Source organism: Bombina bombina, chromosome 2, assembly GCF_027579735.1.
Source record: "Bombina bombina isolate aBomBom1 chromosome 2, aBomBom1.pri, whole genome shotgun sequence".
Taxonomy (NCBI): domain Eukaryota; kingdom Metazoa; phylum Chordata; class Amphibia; order Anura; family Bombinatoridae; genus Bombina; species Bombina bombina.
In genome coordinates this window covers 353606602-353633978 of record NC_069500.1, presented here as the reverse complement: position 1 = coordinate 353633978, position 27377 = coordinate 353606602, and the positions used below count along the sequence as shown (strand labels likewise).

General features: G+C 38.8%; 1 protein-coding gene across 1 annotated transcript in view; it reads left to right on the top strand.

Moving 5' to 3' along the window:
• The window catches only part of CAMKK2 (calcium/calmodulin dependent protein kinase kinase 2), a 490619-nt gene that overhangs the window by 351176 nt on the left and 112066 nt on the right, over window positions 1-27377 (top strand). The window contains exons 7-8 of the mRNA XM_053701737.1: window positions 15347-15383; window positions 19208-19229. Of these exons, the coding sequence (XP_053557712.1) occupies window positions 15347-15383; window positions 19208-19229 (59 nt within the window). The remainder of the gene's footprint in view (window positions 1-15346; window positions 15384-19207; window positions 19230-27377) is intronic.

Here is a 27377-nt window from a genome sequence, read left to right as displayed (position 1 = left end):
AGTAATTTCTTTATTTTTTAGATGACCTAAATTAGCTATTTGTGATATAAACATTATTACCATCATTTTACCCTAGTAAAATGATATATATATATAAATACATATACACACACCAAGTATCAATATTTGATATTATTTCCAGTAATTGATCAAGTCATATTCCGAGTTTAGACCTGTAATTCCCTTGTTTTCAATCTGAATATCCAAAACATTTCTCTCTTTCCTAAAAGTCTAACTCTATCGCCTCCACGTGATGGACAATTCCCTTTCTCAATTGCCTGACACCTAAAGGTTATATTTCTCTTATGATGGAATTTTACAAAATGTGGCACCAATGGAGTGGAGGCTTCCCCCAATATAGTTTTGTATTTACATTGATTTGTAAGAAGTTGAAGTTCACTTTGACAAGTTACCAGGCACCGATTCATCCATACTTTTCTTTCTTGCTGTAAAAGAGCTGGTACACTTTTGTAATTCTATGCATCAAACGTAGGTTTTAGTCACCCAGCTATGGAAATGAGTTATTGTCTCCATCTCCATATAGTAAATTTTATTCAGATGTAGGAATTTAGAGCTGTTTCATATCATTGAGAATGTTCTTGTTACAGCTAATTCATTGTTAAATAAACATTTCTTCAGGCAGTTACATTTACCACGTACCATGAAAAAAGATAAATAAAATTGTTGTTTGACAAATGTTAATACAGCTGTGCTACTTACTTGGCTGTTCTGATGGAAAATTCAAGAAAAAGGCTTTAAGGTAAACTATTAGCACATAAGTTTAAGCTATAAAGAATAATTTCTGATAATCTTTCCAACTCTATAATTCCTAACAGAGTTATGTGATTTACAGGTCAACTCTGCGAGGATCTGTGTCTTTGTCTATGTATAGAGCTTTTATCTATATTGTACTTTTGTGGGTGCAATCACTTGCTGTTACACACTGCTTGTGTACCACAACAGTATTTGTATACTGTTTCATTAGTCTCACTGCACCACACATTGCACTACAAAAATTGGGGCAATGGATTATTAGCAAAAACATAATTTATGTAAGAACTTACCTGATAAATTCATTTCTTTCATATTGGCAAGAGTCCATGAGCTAGTGACGTATGGGATATACATTCCTACCAGGAGGGGCAAAGTTTCCCAAACCTCAAAATGCCTATAAATACACCCCTCACCACACTTACAATTCAGTTTAATGAATAGCCAAGACGTGGGGTGATAAGAAAGGAGCGAAAGCATCAAACAAGGAATTGGAATAATTGTGCTTTATGCAAAAAAATCACAACCACCACAAAAAGGGTGGGCCTCATGGACTCTTGCCAATATTAAAGAAATGAATTTATCAGGTAAGTTCTTACATAAATTATGTTTTCTTTCATGTAATTGGCAAGAGTCCATGAGCTAGTGACGTATGGGATAGCAGATACCCAAGATGTGGAACTTCCACGCAAGAGTCACTAGAGAGGGAGGGACAAAATAAATACAGCCAATTCCGCTGAAAAAATAATCCACAACCCAAATCAAAAAGTTTTAATCTTATAATGAAAAAAACTGAAATTATAAGCAGAAGAATCAAACTGAAACAGCTGCCTGAAGTACTTTTCTACCAAAAACTGCTTCAGAAGAAGAGAAAACATCAAAATGGTAGAATTTAGTAAAAGTATGCAAAGAAGACCAAGTTGCTGCTTTGCAAATCTGATCAACAGAAGCTTCATTCTTAAAAGCCCAGGAAGTAGAAACTGACCTAGTAGAATGAGCCGTAATCCTTTGAGGCGGGGATTTACCCGACTCCACAAAAGCATGATGAATCAAAGACTTTAACCAAGATGCCAAAGAAATGCAGAAGCCTTCTGACCTTTCCTAGAATCAAGATGATTAGCAATCTTTCTGTGAAAAAGTACAGAAAGAACAGAGATTTGTCCTTTCAATGAACTTGCAGACAAACCTTTTTCCAAACCATCCTGAAGAAACTGTAAAATTCTAGGAATTCTAAAAGAATGCCAAGAGAACTTATGAGAAGAACACCAAGAAATGTAAGTCTTCCAAACTCGGTAATAAATCTTTCTAGACACAGATTTACGAGCCTGTAATATAGTATTATTCACTGAATCAGAAAAACCTCTATGACTAAGTATTAAGCGTTCAATCTCCATACCTTCAAATTTAATGATTTGAGATCCTGATGGAAAAATGGGCCTTGAGATAGAAGGTCTGGCCTTAACGGAAGTGTCCAAGGTTGGCAACTGGCCATCCGAACGAGATCCGCATACCAAAACCTGTGTGGCCATGCTGGAGCCACCAGCAGTACAAACGAACGCTCCATTAGAATTTTGGAAATCACTTTTGGAAGAAGAAATAGAGGAGGAAAGATATAAGCAGGTTGATAATTCCAAGGAAGTGACAACGCGTCCACCACTTCCGCCTGAGGATCCCTGGATCTGGACAGATACCTGGGAAGTTTCTTGTTTAGATGAGAAGCCATCAGATCTATTTCTGGAAGTCCCCAGATTTGAACAATCTGAAGAAATACCTCTGGGTGAAGAGACCATTCGCCAGGATGTAACGTCTGGCGACTGAGATAATCCGCTTCCTAATTGTCTATACCTGGGATGTGAACCGCAGAAATTAGACAGGAGCTGGATTCCGCCCATACAAGTATCCGATATACTTCTTTCATAGCCTGAGGACTGTGAGTCCCACCTTGATGATTGACATACGCCACGGTTGTGACATTGTCTGTCTGAAAACAAATAAACGATTCTCTCTTCAGAAGAGGCCAGAACTGAAGAGCTGTGAAAATCGCACGGATTTCCAAAATGTTGATTGGTAATCTCGCCTCCTGAGATTCCCAAACCCCCTGCGCTGTCAGAGATCCCCATACAGCTCCCCAACCTGAAAGACTCGCAACTGTTGAGATCACAGTCCAGGTTGGACGAACAAAAGAGGCCCCTTGAATTAAACGATGGTGATCGAACCACCAAGTCAGAGAAGATCGAACATTGGGATTTAAGGATATTAATTGTGATATATTTGTATAATCCCTGCACCATTGGTTCAGCATACAAAGCTGGAGAGGTCTCATGTGAAAACGAGCAAAAGGGATCGCGTCTGATGCAGCAGTCATGAGACCTAGAATTTCCATGCACAAAGCTACCGAAGGGAATGATTGAGACTGAAAGTTTCGACAAGCTGAAACCAATTTCAGACGTCTCTTTTCTGTTAGTGACAAAGTCATGGACACTGAATCTATTTGGAAACCCAAAAAGGTTACCCTTGTCTGAGGAATCAAGGAACTCTTTAGTAAATTGATCCTCCAACCATGTCTTTGAAGAAACAACACAAGTTGATTGGTATGAGATTCTGCAGAATGTAAAGACTGAGGAAGTACCAAGATATCGTCCAAATAAGGAAATACCGCAATACCCTGTTCTCTGATTACAGAGAGAAGGGCACCGAGAACCTTTGAAAAGATCCTTGGAGCTGTTGCTAGGCCAAACGGAAGAGCAACAAACTGGTAATGCTTGTCTAGAAAAGAGAATCTCAGAAACTGATAGTGATCTGGATGGATTGGAATATGAAGATATGCATCCTGTAAGTCTATTGTAGACATATAATGCCCTTGCTGAACAAAAGGCAGAATAGTCCTTATAGTCATCATTTTGAATGTTGGTATCCTTACATAACAATTCAATATTTTTAGATCCAAAACTGGTCTGAAGGAATTCTCCTTCTTTGGTACAATGAACAGATTTGAGTAAAACCCCAGACCCCGTTCCAGAACTGGAACTGGCACAATTACCCCAGCCGACTCTAGGTCTGAAACACATTTCAGAAACGCCTGAGCCTTTACAGGGTTTACTGGAATGCGTGAGAGAAAAAATCTTCTCACAGGCGGTCTTAACTTGAAACCTATTCTGTACCCTTGTGAAACAATGTTCTGAATCCAAAGACTTTCAATCGAATTGATCCAAACATCTTTGAAAAATCGTAACCTGCCCCCTAAAAGCTGTGCTGGAATGAGGGCCGCACCTTCATGCAGATTTGGGAGCTGGTTTTGACTTTCTAAAAGGCTTGGATTTATTCCAGACTGGAGAAGGTTTCCAAACGGAAACTGTTCCTTTAGGGGAAGGGTCAGGCTTGTGTTCCTTATTCTGATGAAAGGAACGAAACGATTAGCAGCCCTATATTTACCTTTAGATTTTTTGTCCTGAGGCAAAAAGGCTCCCTTCCCCCCAGTAACAGTTGAAATTATTGAATCCAACTGAGAACCAAATAATTTATTACCTTGGAAAGAAAGAGAAAGCAACGTTGACTTAGAAGTCATATCTGCATTCCAAGACCTAAGCCATAAAGCTCTTCTAGCTAAAATAGCTAAAGACATATACCTGACATCAATTCTAATGATATCAAAAATGGCATCACAAACAAAGTTATTAGCATGTTGAAGAAGTTTAACAATGCTATAAGCATTATGGTCTGACACTTGTTGCGCTAAAGCCTCCAACCAGAAGGTGGAAGCTGCAGCAACATCAGCCAAAGAAATAGCAGGTCCGAGAAGATTACCTGAACATAAATAAGCCTTCCTTAGAAAGGATTCAAGCTTCCTATCTAAAGGATCCTTAAAAGAAGTACTATCTGCCGTAGGAATAGTAGTACGTTTAGCAAGAGTAGAGATACCCCCATCAACTTTGGGGATTTTCCCCCAAAACTCTAATCTATCAGATGGCAAAGGGTACAATTTCTTAAACCTTGGAGAAGGAGTAAATGAAGTACCCAGATTATTCCATTCCCTAGAAATTACTTCTGAAATAGCGTCAGGAACTGGGAAAACTTCTGGAATAACTACATGAGGTTTAAAACTGAATTTAAATGCTTATTAGTTTTAATATCAAGAGGACTAGACTCCTCCATATCTAATGCAATCAACACTTCTTTAAGTAAAGAACGAATAAACTCCATCTTAAACAAATATGAAGATTTATCAGTGTCAATATCTGAGGCAGAATCTTCTGAACCAGATAGATCCTCATCAGAAATAGTTAAGTCAGAATAATGGCGGTCATTTAAAAATTCATCTGAAATATGAGAAGTTTTAAAAGACCTTTTACGTTTACTAGAAGGAGGAATAACAGACAGCGCCTTCCGAATAGAATTAGAAACAAATTCTCTTACATTAACAGGAACATCCTGAACATTAGATGTTGAAGGAACAACAACAGGTAATGGATTATTACTAATGGAAATATTATCTGCGTTTGATAGTTTATCATGACAACTAACACAAACTACAGCCGGAGGAACAGTTACCAAAAGTTTACAACAAATGCACTTAGCTTTGGTAGAACCGACATCATGCAGCGTCTTTCCAGAAGTAGATTCTGATCCAGGGTCAGGTAGTGACATCTTGCAATATGTAATAGAAAAAACAACATATAAAGCAAAATTATCAAATTCCTTAAATGACAGTTTCAGGAATGGGAAAAATGCAAAACAAAACAAGCCTCTAGAAACCAGAAGCAACTAAAAAGTGAGACTGAAATAATGTGAAAAAAACTGGCGCCAAGTATGACGCCCACATTTTTGGCGCCAAGTATAACGCCTACATTTTTTGGCGCCAAGAATGACGCCCATTTTTTTGGCACCAAAAATGACGCAACCACGTGAATAACAACATTTTTGCGCCAAAAATGACGCAATAAATTGAAGCATTTTCTGCACCCGCGAGCCTAACAGCCCACAATTTGAAAAAAAAAAGTCAATTGAAAAATTTTTAAGGTAAGAAAAATTCAAATTCATATGCATTTTCCCAAAAAAATTAAACTGACAGTCTGAAAGAAGGAATACTGATTATCCTGAATCATGGCAAATATAAGTTTAACACATATATTTAGAACTTTACATATAAAGTGCCCAACCATAGCTTAGAGTGTCATGAATAAAATAAGACTTACTTACCCTAAGACACTCATCTACATATAGTAGATAGCCAAACCATTACTGAAACGAGAATCAATAGAGGTAATGGTATATAAGAGTATATCGTCGATCTGAAAAGGGAGGTAGGAGAAGAAATCTCTACGACCGATAACAGAGAACCTATGAAATAGATCCCCTAGAGGAAGACCATGGTATTCAAATAGGCAATACTCTCTTCACATCCCTCTGACATTCACTGCACTCTGAGAGGAAAACCGGGCTTCAGCCTGCTGCGAAGCGCATATCAACGTAGAAATCTAGCACAAACTTACTTCACCACCTCCATGGGAGGCAAAGTTTGTAAAACTGAATTGTGGGTGTGGTGAGGGGTGTATTTATAGGCATTTTGAGGTTTGGGAAACTTTGCCCCTCCTGGTAGGAATGTATATCCCATACGTCACTAGCTCATGGACTCTTGCCAATTACATGAAAGAAATAGTTCTAGACTAGGTAATCTTTCTGTGTTTTGTCTTCATTTTTATGGTATGATTAATACTTCATCATTTCTAAGTATTCGCACATAATGGGCTAGATTACGCAAAAAGCCAGACTTCAAATATTGCGACTGCATTAACATATTCCCCCTTAGACTTCAATAGAGCCGAAAAGAGGAAAAACTTGCGTGCAACCCCGAACACATTTTCTCACTTGCACAAACCTGACATGAAATTATTAATATTTTCTTCTTAAATGGAAAGAGTCCACAGCTGCATTCATTACTTTTGGGAAATAAGAACCTGGCCACCAGGAGGAGGCAAAGACAACCCAGCCAAAGGCTTAAATACTCCTCCCCCTTCCCTCATCCCCCAGTCATTCTTTGCCTTTCGTCCCAGGAGGTTGGCAGAGAAGTGCCAGAATTTTTGATTTTTGTTTTTTGTCTCTTATGGAGGGTAGTACTCTTTGGCATGGGACAGGAGTTTTAAGTAGTCCTGTCAGTCTCTCAGTGAGGGCTTGGATGAAAGTTAGAGTCCGGAGATGCAGGGAGAGTCTTTCTGCGAAACCATCCCGACTCAGATTAACAGCTCTGCAAGCAATCGGCCTTATCGAACTTCGCTCCGCTGCCTACTTTCTTCTCTCAAGTCCATGGCGGAGATGATGCTACTATCTGTCACACTTGAAAAGCCGTGTTCCTGTTCCACGGCGTAGATTCCGGTAAGATTTTTCTTCATCAATGTACTGTAATGTGAATGTTTTCCCGAGAGGCTACCACCTTGCGGGTCTAACTTATAATAAGGGTCTCAGTGAGTCTCTTGTAGTATTTTGGAATCAAGGGTTAATATCTCCTGAGGGGGGTTATTGAACAGGGGGGTTTATAATCATGTTTGTTATGTGATTCAACCTGCTTATGTGTGATGTTTATGGGCTCGTGGTTTGGAACATTGAGGCCTTTGGAAGTGACGCAGCCTTTTTTAGACTGTACGGTTCACCTTGTTTTCAGGCGTGGTAACGTTCCGTTTTCCATTTTCGCTTTCCCGACCGTGTGGGAAAGGAAATTTTCTAGTCCGCAGGGGTCTGGTCATAGAAGGTGGTGAGTGCCCCAGCCATTGGGGGTGTCAGGTGCCGTTTTTGTTTTTACTACTTTAGTCCATATTTAAATATCCTCTATCCAGTTATGGAGGATTCTGATGCTTAGACTGTGCTCGTTTCAGATTCAGTTACGGAGGATTCTGATACTGAGACTATTTTGATTTCAGATTCTGTGTCCGGTGACGAATCAGGAATGGCCTCGTTGACACATGTCAACCAGTTTTGTTCCGTATGCCATTTCAGAGCGCCTGGTTCCTCGGACTCGGGGGAATCAAGGGACTGCTGAGTCCAGGCGTTTATTTGAGAACGTGCTTGTGTCCTATTGTCCTTGGCCTTCCGCCTTGGGGAGGGCCTCTACAGTTTCCCGTGGGTGTAACTGTCCCTGAGTGTTGTGCCTTTCGTTACAGGATTGTGTGACTTTGCGTATTTCTCAGAAATGTTTTTTAGTTATTGAATGACCCTATCGTTACCAGATACAGGGATTTTCAATCTGCTAATTCGAATGGTGCACCTCATTAGACATGTGGGGATGAAGTAATCTCCTGATTGTCATTTGTTTGAGATCTTTCCCAGTTTTGAAAGATAGGGCTCTGTTTGGCTGGTCCTGCGGGTATGCCTGTGTCTTTTTGGGCATTACCCTCCGGGTTGCCTTATATTTTATTTATATCCAATGGGATGTCTTTTATTTGTTTTTGTTTACTGCGGGAACCTTCTGTGATTGATACTCTTACTTCTTCGGAAGTTGTTTTGGACAGGTTAGTCCTATGTTAAAAAAGTCTATTTTCTGTTTTTTCCCCTATGAGGGAGAATTTATGCATCTTGCCAGTTGGGACCCTAGGTGCAGGCTGGCCCTGTTGGGTTTGTTCGGTCTTGCGGCTGTTAAGACACGTGGAGCTGTTCTGCTCGGCTGATTCGGTAGAAGCCCCGAGTGCTCAGGTTATCATTGTTTTTCATGTTCAACTAAGCATTTGAGAGGACCTGTGGGTCCGTGAGGTGGGAAGGATTGTTTCAGTCCTTTATAGGCTTCAGTCATAGATGGCCGGGTAGGGGAGTTTTCCGCTGCGTCACTCTATCTGACATCTGATTTCATCAGAACTTAGAGTTTTTCTCCCCCATGTGGTGGAGGGTTGGAGGGCTTAATGCCCCTTACCGCAATTAAGCGGTTTGGCCTTCATTTTTAGGCCTCTGGATTTGTCCTTTTGGGCTTGATCCAACTGCTTGTACAGGATAGATGTCTAGCATGCGGAAGGTTTGCAGTTTGAAACCAGTTGCAGCTCTTGACAACTTGCAGATGTACGCATAAGCTGTTTATAGTGTATCTAGATGCAGCTCTTACTCTTTGACGTGTACTGTCTGTCTGAGTTATAAGAGACCTTTGGGTCTTCTGCTATTGTCTCCGGGTGAGTGGATCTCCTTTTAGGGATCTGTGTTTCTGGGTGATGGTTGTTCCCTGTGGGGAATTTGTTTAGCTCGGGGTTTTCCGGAGCTGGGTAGGCTTAGTGCCTTTCTCTTCCTGGTGTCCTCTGCTTGTGCGGAGGTGATAGGGAGACTAGTCCTGTTAGTAGGATTTTTTACCTCGAGGTATGCCTTGGTTGTCCTGAGGCTCTGAGAAGTATCTTCATACAACTTCTAGCCTTGCTCCTTGGAGCGTTAGACTTTAGCTAGGGGTGGTTCCTTTCTTTGGTCGGGGCTTTCGAGTTCTTCTCGCTATCTGGATTCTCTGGATATGCATCCATACCCTTGTGTCTTGCTTTTTGGCCAGTTGGGGTGTTTAGTTCTAGGGTAAGGTTTGTCTGAACTATTAGGTGCCCGGACCTGTTTTTCTCCCTGAGACTTCCGGTTGCTGAAGCTTTGCTTGGCTTTTTCCTGACCCAGTCTTTGTTGGTTTTGGAATTTTGGATCTCATTGCTGGTCGGGGTGTTCCACGGTAGTGGGAACTTGGGCTATGTCCTTGCTCCAGCTACCTAACCGGGTCATGGTTGACCAGGTTTTTGGAGTACTTTTTACTCTTTAAATCAGAGAAGCCCATGTCCTCTGGTGGTTAGCCGTGTGGCTTGAGCCTCAAGGGTGGTTGGTTCATACCCAGCTGCTGGCGTTGGATGTCCAATTTCTGGCGTGCCTTAGGGTTGCCTTCCCCTCTTCAGCTTGCCAATGTTCCTGTGGATTCCCTGCTCTGTAGGCGAATGGGTTGGCTATGCCTCTGCTTGGCAAGCTACTTGTAGGGTGGTTCTTTTCTAGGACATCTGTGTTGGGAAGTTCTCTTCCCATTAGCCGGTGACTTCGGGCCTTGAGAACAGTTGTTGCCCTACCGGCATCATCCCTTTTTGTTAGGGGATATTCTCCTCCCTATGGAGTCCTTGCTTGAGGATTCTCCTGGATGGAAGGCAGAATGGTGTGATTGGTTTTAGCTGGGGGCTTGCTGGCTCCAAGCAGACTTGTTGGGCCTTTATTTGATAGATCCTTAGGTCTGTGGCCTTGTTGTCTGTTTTCAGAGTTGGGTTGTACTTGTACTCTGTGGGGATGGCTGTGCTATCCTTACGCTCATTCCTGTACCTGTTTCGGGATTTTTTTGTTCCCCTATCTTGGATCCCTGAGGCTGGGTTGGTCCAGCTGGGTGTTGTAGATCTGCAGGTCAGGATGGCCAAGCGGTCTAAGGCACTGCGTTCGGGTCGCAGTCTCCTTTGGATGTGTGAGCTTTGTTGAGTCTATCCTGTTAGCTTAGCTGCTAGGGTATAGATTTTCCTTTCAACTTGCTCCATTGATTAGAAGAGGGTTTACTCTTCCTTCGGGTTCTGAGGGTGTAATCTCCTCGGGGGGCCTCGATTAAAGTTTTGTGTTCCCCTTTTTAGGGATCTGTGTGTAGGATCTGTGTGTAGGTCCGGCGACTTAGGATGCCTGGAGTGTGCCCTTTGTCTGGGGGTTGCTTTTGCGGTCTGTTTCTTGCTTGACTGCTTCTTCTTCCTCGCAAGTACCCTCTGTGTCGTCCTGTTATGGACTCTGTGTTCTCAAACTTGGGGTTTTTCACCTGGATGTATTACACACTTTTTCATGGTCGAATACTTTGGTATTCTATGGTCAGACACTGGGAGGACTTTGCCTCTTCAGTGGCATTCCGTGCTTGCAGGATGTTGGAGAGATGTCTGTTCTGTCTCTGTGCCCGTCTTATCCCAGGTTTCGTTTGGTATAGGCGTGGCCTCCTTTCCCTGTTTGGGCCCCTTTGGGTCTCGTGGAGGTGTTCTTCTTTGTATTAGGGGACCTTTCGGTTTCCTTGGTTCTCCTTTGCCTTGTTCCCTTGGGGGTTTCGACTGATGTCTCCTTCATTTGTGGAGATGAGAGGTGGGGGACTATTTGTTGGGTGACGGTGTCTCCTGGAAGACTGTTGGCTCGTCGAGTCCGTTTGGCTTCTGGACTAACTGCAAGTCAGTGTCATTGGGGCTTTTCCTCTTAAAATTTTCTACGGCTGCCGTAGCTGGAATGAGCATCGAACTCTCCCGTGAATTGGATACCACAGTCATTTAGATTTAAATATTTGCAAAACTGTTCAACCTCATCATCATTGTGCCAGTCAGAGGTCACAACGGAACACGCCGAGGATCGTCAGTCTACAGAGAGGAGAGGGCCACTTAGTTTCACTTTCACAGAGACTATACCATGATTATCCAGGACCGGAAGTATTATAGTGGACAGTAGGAAACAAGGGGAAAGCAGAAGGAGACATTGATTGCACCAACTTTAACCAGTGTCTTATCTATACCTCATATTGGTTGAGGTTAAATCACGTGAGTGGTTCTGTTTTACTTTGTTCTGTTCATAACACTAGTGCAAACAGGCTTCACTAGGGGTGCCTTTCTTGTGCGCTTCTCTACCCTTTACCGTTTCAGACACTTACTGGGAGGATCCACTTACTCAAGAGGACTCTCTCTTTATTAGAAGAAGCAGCAGAGATCACGCAGGCACTTGGGAACCGGTACAAGAGTGGTCACAAACTGACTTTATTGTATACAGCCCACTGGCTTAAAATACTTTTTGTGCTGGATTAGACTTGTATGTTAGTGAGACTTTGATTTGGTCTGAACCTGTTAAATACACGCACATTGTATCACTACATATATATTGTAACATTGCATAACACGCAGTATATCCATATGTAAGATTAATACAATTGATGTACATTTGTGTCCAGGTACAATTTCTATTCTCCAGCATATACCCCTGAGCGCAGATATTCCTCTCTTTCTATATATATATATATATATATATATATATATATATATATATATTTATATATATGATTTTATTTGGTAAAATATATACTGTATCTATACATATATATATATATATATATTATTCTTTATTTATAAAGCGCCAACAGATTCCGCAGCACTGCACATGGGTACAAGGATAGAAGTACAATGGAGAAACAATACATACAATAATATATATATATATATATATATATATATATATATATATATATATATATATATATATATATATATATATATATATGTATATATATATATATATATATATATATATGTATATATATATATATATAAAATTATACAGGGTCAGGCAGAAGTAATGCCCCTTTTTATGAGCTTGTAATCTATATCAAATTTCTGTCTGTATACCAAATACTTAGGGAAACTAATTGAAAATAAAAATTGTTACTTCTCCCTCCTAACCCTTACTGTGAATGTAATTTCTTCTGCTGGTTATGTTTACACAGCTTTTCTGTGTAAGGTAATACTTAAGTATAGAAACTTTCAGTATAGGTAGGAATACCACAGGCAAAATCAGCTATTTCAAATGTCAAAATAAAAGGTAAATTCGCTATTTGTAAACAATTTAATACACTGTACTGCAACAGGCAAATGGATAATTGTGAACAAGTTAAAGGGGGAAACTAGGGTACACTGTCTACTGGGTCCTAACTTCAAAAATAATTATGGACAAAACTTGAATACCTTTAATGAAAGTTTGGCATCAGTTAGGATGAACAAATGTATTTTTGTGTGCAATTTTTATATTAGTATTACAGTTGTGCTCATAAGTTTACATACCCTGGCAGAATTTATGATTTCTTGGCCATTTTTCAGAGAATATGAATGATAACACAAAAACATTTCTTTCACTCATGGTTAGTGTTTGGCTGAAGCCATTTATTATCAATCAACTGTGTTTACTCTTTTTAAATCATAATGACAACAGAAACTACTACTGATTTTGGCCTGATAACTTGCACACAAGTTGACACAAAGGGGTTTGAATGGCTATTAAAGGTAACCATCCTTACCTGTGATCGGTTTGCTTGTAATTAGTGTGTGTGTATAAAAGGTCAATGAGTTTCTGGACTCCTGACAGACCCTTGCATCTTTCATCCAGTGCTGCACTGACGTTTCTGGATTCTGAGTCATGGGGAAAGCAAAAGAATTGTCAAAGGATCTGCGGGAAAAGGTAGTTGAACTGTATAAAACAGGAAAGGGATATAAAAAGATATCCAAGGAATTGAGAATGCCAATCAGCAGTGTTCAAAAAGTGGAAAATGAGGGGTTCTGTTGAAACCAAACCACGGTCCGGTAGACCAACTAAAATTTCAGCCACAACTGCCAGGAAAATTGTTCGGGATGCAAAGAAAAACCCACAAATAACTTCAGGTGAAATACAGGACTCTCTGAAAACATGTGGTGTGGCTGTTTCAAGATGCACAATAAGGTGGCACTTGAAGAAAGATGAGCTGCATGGTTGAGTTGCCCGAAGAAAGCCATTAGTACGCAAATGCCACAAAGTATCCTGCTTACAATACGCCAAACAGCACAGAGACAAGCCTCAAACCTTCTGGCACAAAGTCAACAAGGCCTATAATGAAAGGTACACCATTCCTACTGTGAAACACGGAGGTGGATCACTGATGTTTTGGGGATGTGTGAGCTACAAAGGCACAGGAAATTTGGTCAGAATTGATGTCAAGATGAATGCAGTATGTTATCAAAAAATACTGGAGGAAAATTTGCATTCATCAGCCCGGAAGCTGTGCATGGGACGTACTTGGACATGGTAAAAGAGGGTATGAAAATAGTAAAATAGAGTTATAAGTGTAAATCCACTAAACAATCGTCCACAGTAAGATTCTTGCAATCCGGATAACCGTAATATCTCTTAAAGGACACAGATAGCTGAAAAAGCACTTACCGGTATTTGCTATCAACTATTATTTTAATTTCTAAAATTCAACATTGACTTTAGGAATATCCTCATATGCTATAATACAATACGTAGCGCTGCGGAATCTGTTGGTGCTCTACAAATAACCGATAATAATAAATACCACTTTTAAGAAAAACGGACATATTAACGGATAATTTTGAAGTTCAAGTCCTGGACATTAATAAATATTGTGACAACATTAGGATTGTGACACTTTTTAGTATCCTTAAAAGGTCTCCATTCTGAATATTGAGTGTATCTATTAAGTTACTTTTAACCACTAAGACATTTTTGTTCCTATAAATCAGGTATTAAGTTTATTTTAGGATTAGTTGTTTAATTCTGTATTTACTATTAAGTATCAGTATAGTTAAACATTCTTATTAGCGTCCTTTTAACATGCTTCTTTAATCATATACTTCAGTTTCAAGTTGATTTACCTGGAGAGATAATATATATCCTAATGTTAAAGAGATAATTTTAGTATATTTTTAGGCTCTTTAGACCAGATTGCTATTTAGTCTGCAGATATTATTATATGTTACATATATTTTATGTTTTGTATGTGCAACATGTCTCTTTCATTTTAACTAGTAAGGTTTATTTTTACTCTACACTCTTGCATAATATTTGATCTTATTTAAGATATATCATTTACAAATATTGGGTGTGTGTTATTCATTTTAAGATTTTGTTAACTATTTTAGTAAACATTATAGGCGCAACCACACTAACTGTGTTTCTAACGTACTTGGACATTCCAACATGACATTGATCCTAAACACAAGGCCAAGTTGACCTGTCATTGGCTACAGCAGAATAAAGTGAAGGTTTTGGAGTGGCCATCTCAGTTTCCTGACCTCAATATCATTGAGCCACTCTGGGGAGATCTCAAAACATGCAGTTCATGCAAGACAGGCCAAGAATTTACAGGAATGGGCAGCTTTACCATCTGAGAAGATAAAGAGCCTCATCCACAAATACCACAAAAGACTTCAAGCTGTCATTAATGTTAAAGGGGGCAATACACGGTTTTAAGAACTGGGGTATGTAAACTTTTGATCAGGGTCATTTGGGTAGTTTCTGTTGTCATTATGATTTAAAAAGAGTAAACACATTTGATTGATAATAAATGGCTTCAGCCAAACACTAACCATGAGTGAAAGAAAAGTTTTTGTGTTATTTATATTCTCTGAAAAATGGCCAGGAAATCATAAATTTATGAGCACAACTGTATATTGATATTGTGTGAATATTAAATATGAAAATACTGAAATCCTCATAGGTATCACCATAACCTGTTTACATATTCATAAGTATCTCAATATCTGGTTCACACCTTTCAGGAGAAAAACAACACCTGAAGTATGGAAATAAATAACAAAACATTTAAAGCTGAAGATATGGTAGGAAGAAAAAGATTATATTTACATTTGAGGAAGGTTGTTATTGCAGTTTTTATTCAAAATTGTTAATAACACAATTTGCCCTGCAAGACATTTTACAATCTTGCACTAGGTTTATAAAAATACCAATTAATAACCAAGTTAAGTGAGAATTCTCTTCTACCTTTCATGACACATAGATCAGTTGCTTAACGTTCTTGCTCTTCTGTTGCTAGGTGCTGGATGACCCCAGCGAGGACCATCTGTATATGGGTATGTACGTTTATTTTTCATTATTATTCTGTGTAATATCAGTGAACTGAATACAGGCACATATTAGAAACCAAGCCTGTTAATGTTCTGCACATTCCAACATTACTAGTAGCAAAACAGGGGCATGGACACAGTTTAAGTAAGATTTATTGCTGCTGTTTCTGAATTATTTACATTATTGTGTCCCCTGCAGCAAAAGCTCTGATCTTTTATTGATAGAAGTATTTATAACGTGTGTTCAGCTCAGCTGCCATAAACTGCAGGGCAAACCGTGTGTATCTTTTAAGAGTTTCTCATTTTTTTAATGTGTTAAGAAATAAAAGCCATATAAATGGAGAAAGCCAGGGAATTATAGTTTTAAACTTAGCTCGTAACAGCCTTTGTTTGTTTAACTTTTGCAAAAATAATCAAAAAAATACTAAAAACACATTTTTTTCTGTCTCTTTCAAGAGACCACAAACAACAGCCAGGTTTCACAGTAGCAGCTCACAGATTTAAGTGAATGTAAAGTTTAATGAGAAAGTCCCCGGTAAAAAAAACTCTTAAAAACAGGGGCACTTTCATTCATTAAACTTTACATTTAAGCGTTTCTTTTTTTAAATACTTAAATGTTTCCTTATGACAGCAGAACGGCGATCATCTACCTGCAGCTCCTGCTGTACTTAGCACTGCAACAACAAATCCGGCTTCCTCCAATCATTGCGTGCACCCCAAGGCATCTAACTCGTGTGGCCACACAATGATTGGAGGAAGCCAGATTTGTTGTCAATATGATAAGTACAGCAGAAGCTGCGGGCAGTGGATCGCCGGTCTGCTGTCATAAGGAAAAAGGTAAGTATTTAAAAAAAAAATTTGCTTAAATGTAAAGTTTAATGAATGAAAGTGCCCCTGTTTTTATGAGTATTTTTAAAAACCAGGCACTTTCTCATGAAACTTTAAATTCACTTTAAATAAGTATTAAAGTAACATAAAGGTGCAAAAAATTTTCTAATGTATTTGAGCATTTCTTATCGCACTGTTGCTTGCATATAACATTATGTTTAACCACTACAAAGAGGTTAACATAAAAAGGGACATGAAACCGAAAAAATTTCTTTCATGATTCAGATAGAGGATACAATCTTAAAATGAGTTTCCAATTTACTTCTATTATTGATTTTGCTTTGTTCTCATGTTATTCTTTATTGAAGAGATATCTCGATAGATAGTGTGCACATGCCTGAAACACTACATGAATAAGAAATAAGATATTGTTGCAAAACTGCTGCCATATAGTGCTGCAGACACGTGCACACTCCCGAACTTGCCTTCCTGCTTTCCAACAAAGGATAACAAGAAAACAAAGAAAATCTGATAGCTGGATAGTTGTTTGAAATTGTATGTTCTGTATATGAAAAATGTAGGGTTTTATGTCCCTTTAAATACAGTATACAGGTAGCCCTCAGTTTAAGCCGGGGTTAGGTTCCAGGAGGAATGGTTTTAAATCTAAACCGTTGTAAATTGAAACCCAGTTTATAATGTAAGTCAATGGGAAGTTAGGGAGTTAGGTTCCAGGCCCCTCTCAAAATTGTCATAAGTAACACCTAATACATTATTTTTAAAGCTTTGAAATGAAGACTTTAAATGCTAAACAGCATTATAAACCTAAAAATATAGATTGTATCATCATCAAACTAAGTTTAATGAACAAAAACGTTTGCTAAACATCACCTAATAAAATAATCACACAACAGACTGAATCATCATCAAACTAAGTTTAATGAACAAAAACGTTTTTTTACTTGCATTTTTCTGCAATCAGTTCTCTGCATTGTTAGCATGTTAGATAATATTGGGTCTGCACCTATTCTATGCATTTCAATCTGCAGTGATTAAGCAGTTAGACACCCAAAGCTGCTGGACAGGAAGATAATAGGGAAGTACCTGCTAAATTTTGCTCGATAGATCTGGTCTGTGTGTACACAGATCAATTTAAAGCTGTTAAGTTGCATAACTTTGCTGCAAAACAAGCAGACATCTCCACCTACTGGCTATTTTAATTAGTGCATTGCTTTCCAAAAGCTTTTCAATAGCAGTCACATGACTGAAAAAAAAAGTTGTTATTCTGAAACGGCGCAAATTGAACCGGCGTAAACTGAGGGCCACCTGTAATTACATAATTAAAAAGTGCATAATAAAAAGACAATACAACAACATTTACTTTGAATTTCAAATGAGCAGTCGACTTTTTTCTAATAATTTTCTTTTCTTCCAAATTTGCCAGCGCCCTGTATCATGTGACAGCCATCAGCCAATCACAGACTAATATAGTATACTCAGTAAGTGTGTATATAAAATACTGAGCAAAATTTGATATTTGAAGTAAAATAGAAAATCTCTTAAAATTAAGTGCTCTTTCTGAATCATTAAAGTTTAATTTTGACTGTAGAGTCCCAATCCCAGAGTAGCAATTCACTACTGGGACCTACCGTAACACATCTGTTGAGCCAATGACAGGAGGCTTATGTGTGTTGCCACAAATCATCACCTAGGCACCAATACTGCATTACTGATCTCGAGCCTAGCTAGGTATGCTTTTCAAAGTAGTATACCTAGAGAACAAAGTAAATTTGATCAATTAAGTAAATTGAAAAGGCTCTTAAAATGTCACTCTCTGTCTGAACCATAAACAAAAATAATTTTTTAAAGGGACAGTAAACACCTATTTATCAAAGGTCTTGCGGACCTGATCCGACAGTGCGGATCAGGTCTGCAAGACCTCGCTGAATGCGGAGAGCAATACGCTCTCCGCATTTAAGGTTCATGTCAATGTAGAAAATAAAGAATAAATATTGAAAGAAAGCCCCTGTCAAAGTGAAACTTCTTCTGAGTGTGATGAATAATAGTTATAAACAAATGAACATTTAAAATCAGTCCTATCAGCTTTAGTTTTTTAGTTATGCTGTTTAATTATTTATGCAAATTTATGTTAATTAGCATGGCTGGTATTTTCTTCCAAGAAAGGGGGCAACCCTAAGCAGAGTTAGCATTGAGAAGCCAGCAAAAAGGGGCAAAACAATGAAAATACATTGTTTCACTATGCATAACTGTCCATTAAATGAATCTAACAGTGATGCTTTTACTTTCTGTTGTCTTTTGTGTTTCACTCTACCCTAAGCCCAGTATAACTGAGTAGGCTACAATGTATTTTAAGGTTTCCTAGCTCCCTCCTTCAGAACATGAAGTAAAATCAGTAACTCTGATTATCCAACCTGCTCTCATCCAAGTAATCATGGCCTGTAAAGCAGATCCTGAAGACTGGAGCCAGGAAATCCTAATCTATGGAACTCACATATCCCTGATAGGCCAGAGCAAGCGCCATGTTCATTTGTTTTTACACCAGTCCTATTTTGATTACAATTCTGCATTATGAAGAGGTTATATGTGGGGCATTTGAATATCGCATTGACAGTTCCACATGTTAAGGAGACCATCATTAGCGCTGCGGAATCTGTTGGCGCTCTACAAATAACCGATAATAATAATAATCATTTATGTTTCTCTGTAAGGAAAAGCTTCATAATGTAAACATTGGGTCAGAACTTACCATGGGATGGCCAAGCGTAACAAACGTGTGAGGCTGATAAATCCTGATCTGTTTGCATCTGTTGAGGAATGAAGTTGGACCTTTCTCAAATATTCTTATTTGATAATTCTGTCCACATATCACATTTTGTAATATTTGTATTAGCCAATATACTGTTTAAAAATCCACAGCCTATCTTTCTTGTCAGTCTACTATTTGATATAAAAATATGTATTTTCTTCTATGTTCTTTTTTTCAGTGTTTGAACTGGTGAAGCGAGGGTAAGTACAGAAAATCTTAATTTCTATGCCAGGTCATTTGTCCATTCCATTTTATTTTTTTAGAGCCCTACAAATATCATATATTCAAAAAGTAGGTCTAACTTTTTATTAGGATTTCAACAGAAAAAAACAGATATAAGTATCAGATCCACAGCTGCTACCAACAAATACTGAGAAATGATAATACTGTTGTAGTGGAATTCAAACCTAGATATATGGTAATTAACTCTGTATGAAGAGGATTGATAAGTATCCCCCTGAACAGTAAATCTACAGCTTTCTTGTAAATATAATTAATGATGTACTCACTATTAAGTATTGAATTATTCACACTTACAACATGAGAAGCAACACAAGCTGTTGAGTTTCCACTGAGTACAGTAAAAGCAAAAGCAAAATTAAAATATTTGGGTCCCCAAACCCCTCTCCATCAGATAAATGTTCTTCTTTTTATGTAGTGCACAGACAAAAATAAAAAAAAACAAAAATCATGAACTAACATGGCCACGGTGGTCGGCCTACTATACAACAGTATCTGCTTTCTGATTAATCTTTCAAAAATCTATTGTTCCCATACAGCACCATATAGATCAGTCTGCCCTTTATCAACGTATTTATAGTTATCCATCAGTCAAAAATAGTCAACAATTTATTAAATTTGTTCCCATTAATGTCATTTAGCCAGAATCTTGCAAGGCACAGTTTTAAAGCATGTTAAAAAAGTTACACCTCTGGCAAAACCGTAAATTCATATTACAATTTATCGCTTCCACTCGTGCACATATATATGCCTATAGAATTAAACTTTTAACGACCGCGGGTAACTACACGTATTACAAGTTAAAAGTAAAATGTTTGTGTGCTAGCAAAACCCAATGCACACTGTCTTCAGGCATTCGGTTATTGTGACCGTGCTAATGCATTCGCCCCATAAACTTTAGTGGAGCACTCTTTTAAAAAAACTTAATACTTATCGCTCACACACTAACCCGACCTACAGTGCTAAACACAAACGCCTAGATTACGAGTTTTGAGCTCTATAGGGAAATTACCGAACGCAACAAAAGTTGCGTTATTTAATCCCCTATAGCGCTGCCATTACAAGTTTTAAAAAACCTAGCTTGTGCGGGCGATATGGTGCTTTTAAGCTCCATAACGCACCAAAAACAAGCGCTGTTTTGACGTGTTCGTGCACGCTTTCCCCATAGACATCAGTGGGGAGAGCAGGTCAGAAAAAAGTCTAACACCTGCGATCGAGGAAAGAAAAGCTCCATAACGCAACCCCATTGATGTCTATAGGGAAAAGAAACTAACTTTTAAACCTAACACCATAACATAAACCCCACGTCTAAACACCTCTAATCTGCTGCCCCCAACATTGCTGACACCTGCCTACAGTTATTAACCCCTAATCTGCCGCTCCCAATATCGCTGCCACCTAAATAAAGGTATTAAGCCCTAATCTGCTGCTCCGGATATCGCCACCACTATACTAAAGTTATTAACCCCTATTTCTCTTGTAAGGTGTATCCAGTCCACGGATCATCCATTACTTGTGGGATATTCTCATTCCCAACAGGAAGTTGCAAGAGGACACCCACAGCAGAGCTGTAATATAGCTCCTCCCCTAACTGTCATACCCAGTCATTCTCTTGCAACTCTCAATAAGCTAGGACGTTGTAAATATAATTAATGATGTACTCACTATTAAGTATTGAATTATTCACACTTACAACATGAGAAGCAACACAAGCTGTTGAGTTTCCACTGAGTACAGTAAAAGCAAAAGCAAAATTAAAATATTTGGGTCCCCAAACCCCTCTCCATCAGATAAATGTTCTTCTTTTTATGTAGTGCACAGACAAAAATAAAAAAAAACAAAAATCATGAACTAACATGGCCACGGTGGTCGGCCTACTATACAACAGTATCTGCTTTCTGATTAATCTTTCAAAAATCTATTGTTCCCATACAGCACCATATAGATCAGTCTGCCCTTTATCAACGTATTTATAGTTATCCATCAGTCAAAAATAGTCAACAATTTATTAAATTTGTTCCCATTAATGTCATTTAGCCAGAATCTTGCAAGGCACAGTTTTAAAGCATGTTAAAAAAGTTACACCTCTGGCAAAACCGTAAATTCATATTACAATTTATCGCTTCCACTCGTGCACATATATATGCCTATAGAATTAAACTTTTAACGACCGCGGGTAACTACACGTATTACAAGTTAAAAGTAAAATGTTTGTGTGCTAGCAAAACCCAATGCACACTGTCTTCAGGCATTCGGTTATTGTGACCGTGCTAATGCATTCGCCCCATAAACTTTAGTGGAGCACTCTTTTAAAAAAACTTAATACTTATCGCTCACACACTAACCCGACCTACAGTGCTAAACACAAACGCCTAGATTACGAGTTTTGAGCTCTATAGGGAAATTACCGAACGCAACAAAAGTTGCGTTATTTAATCCCCTATAGCGCTGCCATTACAAGTTTTAAAAAACCTAGCTTGTGCGGGCGATATGGTGCTTTTAAGCTCCATAACGCACCAAAAACAAGCGCTGTTTTGACGTGTTCGTGCACGCTTTCCCCATAGACATCAGTGGGGAGAGCAGGTCAGAAAAAAGTCTAACACCTGCGATCGAGGAAAGAAAAGCTCCATAACGCAACCCCATTGATGTCTATAGGGAAAAGAAACTAACTTTTAAACCTAACACCATAACATAAACCCCACGTCTAAACACCTCTAATCTGCTGCCCCCAACATTGCTGACACCTGCCTACAGTTATTAACCCCTAATCTGCCGCTCCCAATATCGCTGCCACCTAAATAAAGGTATTAAGCCCTAATCTGCTGCTCCGGATATCGCCACCACTATACTAAAGTTATTAACCCCTATTTCTCTTGTAAGGTGTATCCAGTCCACGGATCATCCATTACTTGTGGGATATTCTCATTCCCAACAGGAAGTTGCAAGAGGACACCCACAGCAGAGCTGTAATATAGCTCCTCCCCTAACTGTCATACCCAGTCATTCTCTTGCAACTCTCAATAAGCTAGGACGTTGTAGGAGAGAGTGGTTAAATATAGCTAGTTTATTTTCTTCAATCAAAAGTTTGTTATTTTTAAATAGTACCGGAGTTGTGTTATTTTATCTCAGGCAGTAAATAGAAGAAGAATCTGCCTGAGGTTTCTATGATCTTAGCAGGTTGTAACTAAGATCCATTGCTATTCTCACATATGTCTGAGGGGATTACACAGATGAGGTAACTTCAGCGAGAGAATGGCGTGCAGTTTATTCTGCTATCAGGTATGTGCAGTTATAATTTTTTCTAGAGATGGAAAACACTAGAAAATGCTGCTGATACCGGATTAATGTAAGTTAAGCCTCAATACAGTGATTTAATAACGACTGGTATCATGCTTACTCCCAGGGGTAATACCCTTATGATATTTACAATATAAAATGTTTGCTGGCATGTTTAATCGTTTTTATATATGCTTTGGTGATAAAACTTTATTGGGGCCTAGTTTTTTCCACATGGCTGGCTTAAATTTTGACTAGAAACAATTTCCACTGTTGTAGTATAAAAGTTACAGTTGGTGCAGTTAAAATTACAAACTGTGACATCCAGCTTCCCTCAAAGGCCCTCTGAATGCTATAGGACATCTCTAAATGGCCCAAAGGCTTTCCAAAGTCGTTTATTGGGGAAGGTAGGGCCACAGCTTGCTGTGGCAGTTGGTTGTCACTGTTAAAAAAAACGAAAAAAAAAAAACGTCTATTTCGTTTTTTTGATCCGTTTTTTGAACTAAGGGGTTAATCATCCATTTGCAAGTGGGTGCAATGCTCTGTTAGCCTATTATACACACTGTAAAAATTTTGTTTGATTTACTGCATTTTTTCACTGTTTTTCAAATTCTGACAAAATTTGTTTCTCTTAAAGGCACAGTACCGTTTTTTATATTTGCTTGTTAACTTGATTTAAAGTGTTTTCCAAGCTTGCTAGTCTCATTGCTATTCTGTATAAACATGTCTGACATAGAAGAAACTCCTTGTTTATTATGTTTAAAAGCCATGGTGGAACCCCCTCTTAGAATGTGTACCAAATGTACTGATTTCATTTTATGCAATAAAGATCATTTTCTGTCTTTAAAAAATGTATCACCAGAGGAATCTGACGAGGGGGAAGTTATGCCGACTAACTTTCCCCACGTGTCAGACCCTTTGACTCCCGCTTAAGGGACTCACGCTCAAATGGCGCCAAGTACATCTAGGGCGCCCATAGCGTTTACTTTACAAGACATGGCGGCAGTCATGGATAATACACTGTCAGCGGTATTAGCCAGACTACCTGAACTTAGAGGTAAGCGAGATAGCTCTGGGGTGAGACAAAATGCAGAGCATACTGACGCTTTAAGAACCATGTCTGATACTGCCTCACAATATACAGAAGCTGAGGAAAGAGAGCTTCAGTCAGTGGGTGATGTTAATGACTCAGGAAAGATACCTGATTCTAATATTTCTACATTTAAATTTAAGCTTGAACACCTCCGCGTGTTGCTTAGGGAGGTTTTAGCTGCTCTGAATGACTGTGATACCATTGCAATGCCAGAGAAATTGTGTAGACTGGATAAATACTTTGCAGTGCCGGTGTGTACTGATGTTTTTCCAAATACCTAAAAGGTTACAGAAATTATTAATAAGGAATGGGATAGACCAGGTGTGCCGTTCTCTTCCCCTCCTATTTTTAGAAAAATGTTTCCAATAGACGCCACCACATGGGACTTATGGCAGACAGTCCCTAAGGTGGAGGGAGCAGTTTCTACTCTAGTAAAGCGTACTACTATCCCTATCGAGGACAGTTGTGTTTTTTTTGTTTTGTTTTTTAGATCCAATGGATAAAAAATTAGAGGTTACCTTAAGAAAATATTTATTCAACAAGGTTTTATCCTACAGCCCCTTGCATTCTCTGAGGCTGACTGCCTGGAGATTGAACGCTAGATTTTATCAAAGCGTGGCTTCTCCGAGTCAGTTATTGATACCTTAAGACAGGCACGAAAGCCTGTCACCAGGAAAATTTACCATAAGGTATGGCGTAGATATCTTTATTGGTGTGAATCCAAGGGTTACTCATGGAGTAAGGTCAGGATTGCTAGGATATTATCTTTTCTCCAAGAAGGTTTGGAAAAAGGATTGTCAGCTAGTTAAGCATCTGGCAGATGTTCCAGACGTTCAGGCATTTTGTCAGGCTTTAGTTAGAATCAAGCCTGTGTTTAAACCTGTTGCTCCACCATGGAGCTTAAACTTGGTTCTTAAGGTTCTTCAAGGAGTTCCGTTTGAACCTCTTCTTTCCATAGATATCAAGCTTTTATCTTGGAAAGTTCTTTTTTTTAGTAGCTATTTCCTCGGCTCGTAGAGTCTCTGAGCTATCTGCCTTACAATGTGATTCTCCTTATCTGATTTTTCATACGGATAAGGTAGTCCTGTGTACCAAACCTGGGTTCTTACCTAAGGTGGTATCTAACAAGAATATGAATCAAGAGATTGTTGTTCCATCCTTGTGTTACACAATTTGGACGTGGTCCGTGCTTTAAAGTTTTACTTACAAGCTACTAAAGATTTTCGTCAAACATCTGCTTTGTTTGTTGTCTACTCTGGACAGAGGAGAGGTCAAAAGGCTTCGGCAACCTCTTTTTCTTTTTGACTAAGAAGCTTAATCCGCTTAGCCTATGAGACTGCTGGACAGCAACCTCCTGAAAGGATTACAGCTCATTCCACTAGAGCTGTGGCTTCCACTTGGGCCTTTAAAAATGAGGCTTCTTTTGATCAGATTTGCAAGGCGACGACTTGGTCTTCGCTTCATATTTTTTCAAAATTTTACAAATTTGATACTTTTGCTTCTTCAGAGGCTATATTTGGGAGAAAGGTTTTACGGGCAGTGGTTCCTTCCATTTAAGTTCCTGCCTTGTCCCTCCCTTCATCCGTGTACTTTAGCTTTGGTATTGGTATCCCACAAGTAATGGATGATCCGTGGACTGGATACACCTTACAAGAGAAAACACAATTTATGCTTACCTGATAAATTTATTTCTCTTGTGGTGTATCCAGTCCACGGCCCGCCCTGTCATTTTAAGGCATGTAATTTTTAAATTTAAACTACAGTAACCACTGCACCCTATGGTTCCTCCTTTCTTGGCTTGTTTTCGGTCGAATGACTGGCTATGACAGTTAGGGGAGGAGCTATATTACAGCTCTGCTGTGGGTGTCCTCTTGCAACTTCCTGTTGGGAATGAGAATATCCCACAAGTAATGGATGATCCGTGGACTGGATACACCACAAGAGAAATAAATTTATCAGGTAAGCATAAATTGTGTTTCCGCAGCACCCCAACATCGCCGCCTCTATATTAAAGTTATTAACCCCTATTCTGCCGCACCCCAACATCGCCGCCACTATATTAAAGTTATTAACCCCTATTCTGCCGTTCTCCGACATCGCAGCAACTAAATAAAGTTATTAACCCCTAAACCTCTGGCCTCCCACATCACTACCACTAAATAAACCTATTAACCCCTAAACCGCCAGACCCCCACATCGCAACAACCTACATTAAACTATTAACCCCTAACCCTAACGTAACCCTAACCCTAACACCACCTAACTTTAACATAATTAAAATAGATCTAAATTAAATTTACATTATTAACTAAATAATACCTATTTAAAACTAAATACATGCTTACCTGTGAAATAAAACCTAAGCTAGCCACAATATAACTAATAGTTATATTGTAGCTAGCTTAGGTTTTATTTTTATTTCACAGGTAAGTTTGTATTTATTTTAACAAGTAGACTAGTTAGTAAATAGTTATTAACTATTTAATAACTATCTAGTTAAAATAAATACAAAATTACCTGTGAAATAAAACCTAAGCTACCTTACACTGAAACCTAAAATTACAAAAAATAAAAAAACTATCTTTACAAAAAATAAAAAAACTACCATTACAAAAAAACAAAACGAAATTATCAAAAAATAAATAAAAATTATTCCTATTCTAATCCCCTTTAAAAAAAAAACCCCACCCCAAAATAAAAAAGCCTAATCTAGAATAAACTACCAAGGGCCCTTAAAAGGGCCTTTTGTAGGGCATTGCCCTAAGTTAAACAGCTCTTTTGCTACAAAAAAAACACCCTTAACAGTATACAAACCCCCACCCCCCAAAGTACCTAGGGCCCTTAAAAGGGCCTTTTGTATGGCATTGCCCTAAGTTAAACAGCTCTTTTGCTACAAAAAAAAAACAAACACCCCCTAAAAAAATACATTACACAAAATAACAAACAAATGATCAAAAATAATAAAAATGATTCCTTCTTTAATACCCATTAAAAAAAAACACCCCAAAATAAAAAACCTAATCTAGAATAAACCACCAATGGCCCTTAAAAGGGCCTTTTGTAGGGCATTGCCCTAAAGATATCAGCTCTTTTTCTGAAGAAAATTTTTTACAAATACCCACTAATATTACAAACCCCAACCCCCCCCCCCCCCCGAAACCCACACGATAAAAAAAAAATCCCTTAAAAAAACCTAACACTAGCCCCCGACGATCCACTTACACTTTTTGAAGTCCCCCTTGAACGATCTTCATCCCGGTGGAGAAGTCCAGCGAGGAGTCTTCATCCAGACAGCCTCTTCAGTCTTCATCCCGGCGGCGAAGTCCTCTTCCAAGCAGCGAGAAATCTTCATCCAGACGGCCTCTTTAATCTTCATCCAGACGGCATCTTCTATCTTGATCCCGGCGGCACGGAGCATCCTGATCCTGAAGACATCCGGCACGGAGCATCCTCTTCATACGGTCGCCGCCGTACACTGAATCTTCAATGCAAGGTACGCGATTCAAGATGGCGCCCCTTGCATTCCTTTTGGCTTAAAAATTTGAATCAGCCAATAGATTGAGAGCTGCTAAAATCCTATTGGCTGTTCAAATCAGCCAATAGGATTTAAGCAGCTCTCATTCTATTGGCTGTTTCATCATCCAATAGAATGAGAGTTGCTTAAATCCTATTGGCTGATTTAAACAGCCAATAGGATTTTAGCAGCTCTCATTCTATTGGCTGATTGAAATTTTTCAGC